This window comes from Photinus pyralis, unplaced genomic scaffold (genome assembly GCF_008802855.1).
Source record: "Photinus pyralis isolate 1611_PpyrPB1 unplaced genomic scaffold, Ppyr1.3 Ppyr1.4_LG10, whole genome shotgun sequence".
Taxonomy (NCBI): Eukaryota; Metazoa; Arthropoda; class Insecta; order Coleoptera; family Lampyridae; genus Photinus; species Photinus pyralis.
In genome coordinates, this window is record NW_022170250.1 from 6,289,141 (window position 1) to 6,298,442 (window position 9,302).

The 9,302-nt window shown below is 41.2% G+C and overlaps 1 protein-coding gene across 5 annotated transcripts in view; it reads left to right on the plus strand.

Annotated features, from left to right (window-relative positions):
* LOC116161516 (biotin--protein ligase) overlaps nt 1-9,079 on the plus strand; it is a 53,620-nt gene extending 44,541 nt beyond the window's left edge. For 4 of the 5 annotated variants that reach the window (XM_031474873.1, XM_031474874.1, XM_031474875.1 and 1 more), the window contains 13 exons: nt 375-528; nt 4,896-5,052; nt 5,098-5,541; nt 5,591-5,786; nt 6,140-6,270; nt 6,321-6,495; nt 6,541-6,723; nt 6,770-6,946; nt 6,990-7,119; nt 7,170-7,330; nt 8,254-8,368; nt 8,415-8,628; nt 8,677-9,079. In XM_031474873.1, coding sequence (XP_031330733.1) covers nt 375-528; nt 4,896-5,052; nt 5,098-5,541; nt 5,591-5,786; nt 6,140-6,270; nt 6,321-6,495; nt 6,541-6,723; nt 6,770-6,946; nt 6,990-7,119; nt 7,170-7,330; nt 8,254-8,368; nt 8,415-8,628; nt 8,677-8,854 — 2,415 coding nt within the window. In that variant the 3' untranslated portion in view covers nt 8,855-9,079. The remainder of the gene's footprint in view (nt 1-374; nt 529-4,895; nt 5,053-5,097; nt 5,542-5,590; nt 5,787-6,139; nt 6,271-6,320; nt 6,496-6,540; nt 6,724-6,769; nt 6,947-6,989; nt 7,120-7,169; nt 7,331-8,253; nt 8,369-8,414; nt 8,629-8,676) is intronic. The other variant, XM_031474877.1, reaches the window with a different exon arrangement.
* The last annotated feature ends 223 nt before the right edge of the window (nt 9,080-9,302 follow it).

Genomic DNA, 9,302 nt, shown 5'->3' on the forward strand with positions numbered 1-9,302 from the left:
TAAGCGCCGTTTTACCCCCTGTCGCTCTTCAAATCACAATTGACGCCCCCCAAGATGTAATCAACGGCGATTTCCAACAGATGACCTATTGCACAAGAATAGAGCTTTTATTTATACTTCGAGAAAAACACTATCAGATACTTAAAATTAGACTAAATTATCGACGTGTTGACATCTCTTTCGGAGCGATTGTAATTGGCGAAGAAGACTGTCGTGGAGGAAAAATAGAATTAAAAAAAGGATTTGTTTTAATACTGATAAAAGGTTATTACGTGAATGATAAACTCCATTATTTATGTCAATATGTTTACTGCGAAAGAAATTGTTTTTTTTTTGTATTGAAATGCGATTGTATTTTATGTAATTATTTGCAGGTCGAGAATTTCGGGGAGCTCATAGCGTGGAGGGCGCAAGAGAACTTCGAGATGATTTTGAAGACCGACTTGAACAACCTCACCAAATTTGTACATTGCTTTTTTGATCATAGTATCGATATCAATCACGAATTAAATCTTCTGCATATCGAGAGTAAGTATACCGTTGCGCGTTTCCCTGAAGATGGCGCACGTGAAATGTCCCCCAAAACGGTACTTCATCCTATTTGAGGGATTACTCGAGAAATTCTAAGAGAATAATGGAATTAGTGGGAAATTAATAGATTGCGCAACGTAGCGTCATATAAAACTGCTATCGCAGATCACCGTTACACCGCAAATCGTGAGATGGGGGGGGGGGGGAGTCGAGACAAGACATCTGTGGTGATGTCGATACGAATATGTTTAATTAATTTCTCGGTTTCCGGTCATCATAAAAATCCAGGACTAGTCTTAAAATTCATGCTAATTAAGCGCGCTTTATTTGACACTAGACACAATTTAATCAGCAACCTAGTCAAAGTAGAGGTCTAATATACCCCATCTGTCTAGATTTCTGCCGAACTCCCCTTCGGCTCGCTCGGAACATTGGAACACAAGCTTTCATATAGCGAAAATCCGAAGTCGATACGACGTTATTTTCCCAAGAAAATCGGTACATAAATAACGATTTTGACACTTTTTGGGAAACAATTTTGGCCACCAAAAATGCACATGTAGCATTTCTGGTCATCGAGTTTGATCTTTTTCCCAAGAAAGTGTCTGCATAAATAACGATTTTGACACGTTTTGCCCAAAAATACACACAAATCACCTCGCAAATCACTGTTTGGGCATTGAGCGATAGAGTTTGGTTTGTTTCCCAACAAAATTGGTGTATAAATATCCATTTTAACCGATTTTGGGCAACAATGTGATTAATGCCGAAGTTACTGTTTGATAGTTGCACATCTGGAACCCATATAGCCAAAAACCGAAGTCGATCCGAGCTGCTAATTACGCGCGCTTCATTTGACACTATACACAATATAATCAGACGAGGTTTACTGCAACACAATAACTCCGGTTAATTATACTCAACAAAATGGTGGCGCTGAAATATATAGCGATAATCCGAAGTCGATATGACGCTGTTTTCCCAAGAAAATCGGTACATAAATAACGATTTTGACACTTTTTGGGAAAACATTTTGGCCACCAAAAATACACATGTATCATTTTTTTATTATCGAGTTTAATCTTTTCCCCAAGAAAATTGATGCATAAATAACGATTTTGACACATTTTGGCCAAAAATCACTGTTTGGGCATTGAGCGATAGAGTTTGGTTTGTTTTCCCCACAAAATTGGTGCATAAATAACCATTTTAACCGATTTTGTGCAACAGTGTGATTAATGGCAAAGTTACTGTTTGATAGTTACACATCTGGAGCCCAGATAGCGAAAACTCGCAAGTCGATACGAGTTATTTTTCCTAAGAAAATCGGTAGATACATACGATTTTGACACCTTTTTGACCATCGAAAATACACATGGATTACTTGAGCAATTGAGTTCGATCTTTTTCCCAAGAAAATTTGTGCATAAATAACGATTTTGACATCGTTTCGCTAAAAATATTTTGCCCGCCATAGATACACATTGATGACTTCTTGGGCATCGAGCAATCAAGTTTGGTCTTTTTTGCAAGAAAATTGGTGCATAAATAGTGATTTTGGCATCTTGCTAAAAATATTTTGGTTATCAGACATGCCCATGGATCACTTCTTGGGCATCATGCAATAGAGTTTAGTATTTTTTCAAACAAAATTGATACATAAATAACGATTTTGACACGTTTTGGCCATGTTTCTGAAAATAAACGTGCACACTTTGGCATGCAACGACCAATTTGTCTCGGAGGCCTCTAGTGGTCCCAAGTTTGAAGAAGTGGGGGGGGGGGGAGTTTACGCACGTTCTACTTCATGGTGTTCCAATGAAATTTCTCATTGAAACAAACTACACCCGTCTTCCCATACTCATTTTCCATGGATGCAGAAGCTGCAGTTTCTCGTAACGAAGTGCCCCAAATAATCAGTTACATTAAGTGTTAAAAAATTAGGGAGATCTGGAAATAATCGCATAGTGTTTTTTAAAGGTTTATCTTTTTTAAATCTGGTCTTGCGATAAGAAGTTCGTCATTGCTGCGTAAAAACTAAACAAAACACCTGCTTGATTTGTTCGTTGTAAGTAATCATAGGTGTGAGTTTATTCGACGCCGCGCTACTGATTAAGAAGGGGCGAAAGGGATGGAAGGGAAGAGTTGCTAAAAATGTGAACGAGGCTTTTTTGGGTGTATGGCAGTCGGCCGTAATCGAGTTTTTTTGGGAAAGACAGTCAGTCTTGGTGGTTGTAAAGTTGTTATAGAAGAAATTTTAGATAGTGTTCTAAGAGGTCGTAAATTTGAGTGAGGTTGAAGCGTTGTGCACGTTTACGAAGTAGTTAGTGTTGTGGTTATCGAGCGTTAATCGCACAACCCAACACAGTTTGCTCAAATTTACTCCATCAGACCTTGACTCTATCTAGGTTTCTGCCGAACTCCCCTTCGGCTTGGTCGGCACATTTGGAACAGATAGGTTTTCATATAGCGAAAATCCGAAGTCGATACGACGTCGTTTTCCCAAGAAAATCGGTACATAAATAACGATTTTGACACATTTTGGGGAAAAAAATTAGCCACAAAAAATACGCATGTAGCATTTCTTGGTCATCGAGTTTGATCTTTTTCCCAAGAAAATTGGTGCATAAATAACGATTTTGACATTTTTTTGACTAAAAATATTCCTGACTTCTTGCCCCCCCCCCCCCCCCATGAATTATTTCTTCTTCTCGTGGTGCTATTTCTGAAAGTAAACGTGCACACTTTTGCATACAACGACCAATTTGCTCAGATTTTCCATACGGAGGCCTCCAGTGGGTTCAAAATTAGTTTCATCATACCCCAATAAAGGTCTTCAGCTGCGAATGGCAGGACAAGACATATTATCTGTGGTGAGGTGGTTACGAATATCTTTAATTAATTTCTCGGCTTCCGGTCATCATAAAAATCTAAGACTAGTCTTAAAATTCATGTTTATTAAGCGCGCTTTATTTGACACTAGACACAATCTAATCAGACGAGGTTTACTGCAACACAATCAATAACTACGGTTAATTATACTCGACTAAATGGATGAGCTGAAATTCCCATCTACAACTACCGCCTGCATACCTTCAGCTCGTTCGGCATTAAAATAGGCCTGTTATTTAAACTGCTGTGCCAGCAGAAAGCGAGTTCGGCACAAACCTGGGCAAAGTATCACCTAGACCTTTATTCTGTCTACGCTGAGGTCTGTGGGATGCTACACGGGAACGGTTACAAACGGCAAATTATTTACAGCATATGGAAAATACGACGCTAAGAATCAAAGCAATTACTTTTACCTTCCCCTAGTAAAGAAGTACATAGGTCCGGAAGCTACACAGTTTCTCGTAACGAAGTGTCCCCAAATTTATGTCACGTTTCGATACCGTGCTTTCATGTACCGGGTGATCCTTAAATCTGGTAGATCTCGCAGCGGAAAATGAGTGCTTCGTTGCAGTTTTCTCCATTTGGCGGGATTCTCAATCGGTCGCGCCATTTTAAAGACATACAGCCAAGTGTAAACGCGCCTCGTGTAATCACGAATTTGGTAGTGACTACATGGTTCGTAAAACGCAATGTGTATTACCATTCGAAGGGTCACGAAGTACTACATACCTCAAAAGAGTAATGTTATCTAAACTACGTCATGCGGACGTTTTTATTGGTACGTATAATATTGATCGGTCGCCCTGTATGAGTTGAATGCCAATTTTTTTTAAGGGTAAATGTGGTCGCCAATTTAGATTGAACACAATTTCGATCATATCATTTGAATTTGAGGTCAATGTTGTTGTGTATCAGAATTATTAGATGCTTAATTTTGTATTAATAATCAGTTACATTAAGTGTTAAAAAATTAGGGACATCTGGAAATAATCGCATAGTGTTTTTTAAAAGTTTATCTTTTTTAAATCCGGTCTTGCGATAAGAAGGTCGTCATCGCTGCGTAAAAGTTAATTATCACACCTGTGACGGTTTTTTGTTCGCTGTCAGTAATCACAGGTGTGAGTTTATTCGATTGAGAAGGAGCGAAAGGGATGGAAAGGAAGAGTTGTTAAAAATGTGAACGGGGCTTTTTGGGTGGATGGTTTTGGGTGTATGGCAGTCAGCCGTAATCGAGTTTTTTTGGGAAAGACAGTCAGTCTTGGTGGTTGTAAAGTTGTTATAGAAGAAATTTTAGATAGTGATCGTAAATTTGAGTTGAAGCGTTGTGCACGTTACTTTGTGTTTATCGAGCGTTAATCGCACAACCCAGCACATTACTGCTCAAGTGTATCATTGACTTAGAGTATTGGATAAGCGTCTTTTTTTATGATGACGAAAAACACAACGCCTAGTATACTGGTTTATATTTTCAGCTATAGATATCGAAGGTAATCCATCCAGAATAAAGTATAATCTACGATACCCCTTGGAATATAGAATAAAGTACTCTCTAGCTCCAGTTCATTGGAGGAAGTTTACGAACGATTTAAAATCGTTATACTTAAAACTATCGGATAATCTATGCAATAAGTATGACAACCCTTTGCGACGTTAATTACTTTAAGCGTGTTTAAGATTGGAACATCCGACGATAACGATCGAATCGACGCCGAAAACGGTGCCGGTTTCCGAGGTGAAGCCCATAAAGAAATCCCTGGAGGCGACGAAACACCATCACAAGACGGTACGGAAGGAGAGCAAAAATAAACTCGAGGTGAGCACGATCGACTCGCGAAGGCCTAAATCGAACGAGCGCAAAGCGAAATTGGAGAAGACGAAGCACAAAACCGCGTCCGTTAAGCGCAACGAGGAGACCGAGCCGCCCCCCGCTGTTAGAAAGCAGAAACCGCCGAAGTTAGCCAAATGTGCCAACAGTCTCATTTCTTCCAAAACGCCTGTGACCGAAACTAACGGCGTTACGATCAACTCGAAACCGCCGAACGTTTTAGTTTACGCCGATAGTGTAGTTGCTAGGGATAACGTTAAGAACGTTCTTCACACAATCTTAAATAATCACAAGTATGATGGCGTTGTGTTCGCGGCCGCAACCTCACTTTTATTTTTTCAGGTACATGGTGTACGATTTTCCAGTCAGTGGTAGTCAACAGTTGTGGCTGAATTCGACATCCCTGATCGTGGTGTGCGGAAACGTCGCTCCGGAGATTAGTACTCAGTTTTTGGAGTATTTAGTGAGCGGCGGAAAGTTGCTGTGTTTATGCAGCGATCTGCTTTACAGTGTTCTTCACATATTTTCAACTGCCGAGGTAACTAAATTCGATCAAAAGCGCATGTATAACCTGCAAGTATTCATGTAAGAGTCGATTATCTCACGTCCAGATCCCATATACTGAACCGAAGGTAGTTAATTTGAGAACCCCCTTCTCGTATTGCTAAGACACAAGAGCCGCAGTCCGCACGAAATGATATAGCGAAGGAGCATGAAGTTCTTTCTCCACTGTTAATGGGCACATACAGGGCAATATCGCACTGATTATATACTTTCACTTGAATTTGTAAATAAAATAAAGGTGTAACTCAAAACAAAAGCTTGGAGCACGCCATTGTGCAACAAACAAATATCTTAGCAGTAGGCGTAGTCAATATCTATCTCTTTTAGGTACGCGAACACGAACTGGTCAGATTTTCCTACGAGAACTGGAAGCGCGTGAAGATGATGCACCACGTTTTCTGCTATCAAGCGTCGCCCGCTAAACGCCAGTTCTCCAAAGACTCGGATCAGTCGAACAGGTAAACGCGTGACGTGAAATAAACAATTGGCGACATTCTTTGTCGTTTAGTTCGCGAGGTTCCAGTCCCGTGGCGCCGAGGATGCCGTCGGCGGTCGAAATTCAGCACGGCGGAAAGAAGTACGTGGTGCAGGTGCAGGTGCTCGGCGCCGAGGAGACGTGGCATACCCCCAGCTTATTGCTGGCAGCTGTAAAAGACACCAAGGGGGTTGCCATTTTTTCTCAGGTACAGTCTGGTCCGAATCTCATCGAGCTACACAACCAATTTTAGGTCCACCTAGAGATTGATCCGACTCAGTACCAGGACGATGAGAGCAAATTCTCGGCACTAAACGACAGCAATACGGCTCGATTAGAAATACTGAGGCACCTACTCTCGCAGCATTTATCGTTAGATTGCAACTCGATCGTCGACATTGGCTACTCGCCCGCGTACTTTCTAGGAATCCACGATGTAAGCGCATGCGCAACTGTTAGCTTTCTTTGATCGTGCTCTTAAGGTCAAGCAAGAACTGCTGACGCAGTGTGACGCAATTAAAGATGGCCGGTTGGTGAACGATAAAATTACCGTTCATTTTCTGGGAAAGGAAATGGAACCGGAACCTGCAACTGCGACGTATTTACCGGTTTTAATTCACGCCTGTCCGTCGAATTTTTCGACCGTGCAATATTTCGAGGTAAATCACAATGCATTTTTTCTAAATTTTACTCTCCCTACAGGCACTGAAAACCACTGAAGTAGGTAGACTAGTTATTTACGCGGAAGTACTCACAAGTTCCCAATTATTGCTTGCCAGAAAACTTAGGCACGGTTTTACTGTGATAGTAAAACAGCAGACACAGGGAGTGGGTAATGATGACGTCGCGAGGCGATTGCGTATAAACCGACTGCCTTCACAGGTCGCTCCAACAACCAGTGGCTCTGTCCCGTGGGTTGCGCGATGTTTTCTTTACAATTGCACGTGCCGATGCAGTCGACCTTGGGGCGTTCGCTACCTTTAGTACAGCATTTGGTGATGGTGGCCATCGTCGCAGCAATCAAGCGGAAGGCGGGTTATGAGGTGAGCTTCTTTAAGAGGTTACTCCTGAGCCAACTTGATTTACTTTCTACAAGACCAAAAGACACTTCTCCAATCGCAGTAGAAGTACATAGAAGCCATTGTTTTCCAAAACTCCTGTCCAAAACACTGCTGCTGTATGAATATCCATTTTGATAAGAGTCTCATCAAAATGTGCGCTTTGAAAAACAAAGTGTTTCAAACCCCAAAAATCCAATATTTTCCTATAGCGTTAATGCAACAGGCGATCTTGATTGAGATGATCGATTTCGGGGGCGAGGTCCAAGGTCACTGTCCTGTGTTATTGATTCATCTTCGATTTTGGAGGGCGTGCTCTAAGGTTGAAGTTCTGTGTTAATTGATTATCAATTTTGGGGTACCTTTTGGAACCAATCAGGTTGAAAGTGCTTTAATGGCGGACTCGTTAAACGTTTTTCAAAACGCACATTTTGATGAAACTGTAATCAAGTCTGACTTACATACTTTGAGAGCAGTGTTTTTGGCGAGCTAAAAACTGTCCAAAATAATGGTTTCTTAGGACTTAAATCTATTGCATTAAACACCTTGTATTAGTTTAAATGACACTCGCTGTAGTGAAACCGACAATAATGGCGTCTTTATGTACGTTTGACCGTTCAGAACGCCAAGATCCAAGCCCCAGCAACAATAAAGTTAGCTAACCTTGGAATTTGGAACGATCTCCAAATTAGTTCTCCAATGGTTTACCAAGGTAACGGGTATTTTTTTTTCGAGTTTGTATGTTCAGCATAGGAAAATGTACCGCTTCATCGCGAACATGAGCAGAGGTATGTCTGGAGCTAACAAGATATGCATTGCGGGAAGCGAGCGCGGTTGTCACGATCTCTTTTTATACAGAATTTTTCCTAAATTCACAAAAAATAGGCACTTAAAAAAGTCACTCGTAGGACATCGATTTAGGCCTGAAATGGCCGAACGACCTGTACGCGAACCGCAACATCAAAATAGGCGGCCTTATGATCAGCACCAGCGTCTTCTCCGACGTTGCCGTAGTGAACATCGGTAAGAATCTCCGAACCGTTCACGTTTAACCCCTAACGTTTCGAAGGGTGCGGAATCAACCTCGATAATCTCCTACCTACGACGTGCGTCAACGAACTGATTAGGCTTTCGAACGTCGAGAAAAAAACCGAATTACCACCTATAGCGTACGAGGAGTTCTTCGCGATCATTTTCAACGAAATTGAGAGCGTCTACAATTTGGTGCAGGGCGGCGATTTAGATCTGCTGTTCGAATTATATTACAAATACTGGCTGCATAGGTACGAGACTCCATTTGCGGGGAACTTTAACGAACGTCTGATTTGCAGTGGGTCGGAAGTGATGGTGACCGACAAAGATGGCGTCGCGTCAATGGCTAGCGTAATCGGAATAGACGAGTTTGGATTTCTGAAGGTTCGACTGAAAGATGGCAGTTTGACAAGCGTGCAGCCCGACGGAAATTCGTTCGATATACTGAAAGGGTTGATCGTTCCCAAACGTTTTTAGAAATATTCACTGGTGTCCAACTGACGGAGCACCGTTCAATTGATGTCTGCTAAGTGTCAGTGCCATTTTATCCTTAATAGTCGGCAATGATCCACTGTTTATGGTGCGGTCTTGCTTTAATCGGTGTTTGTGAGGATGCACATTCCATTTTATCAAATTCTATGTGTCGTTGAGTTTTAATATTTTATGTTGTTTGTTGAGAATTAAAAATGATAGTTTTAGAGAGTCCATTATTACAAATACATACACGACACCCTTAATACAAGCGAGCTCTCCCAAAATGTACTTAAAACTTTACGCATTACTCAAAACCAGCCCTTAGTTAATCTCGAATCTTAACTTTACGCTTCTCGCAATTTATTAGTTCTAATTGAGTTTATGTACTGGAATGGAAACGTCCAAAATTACACTGATTGACTTTCGACGCTTAAGGTGGTTTATACGTTTT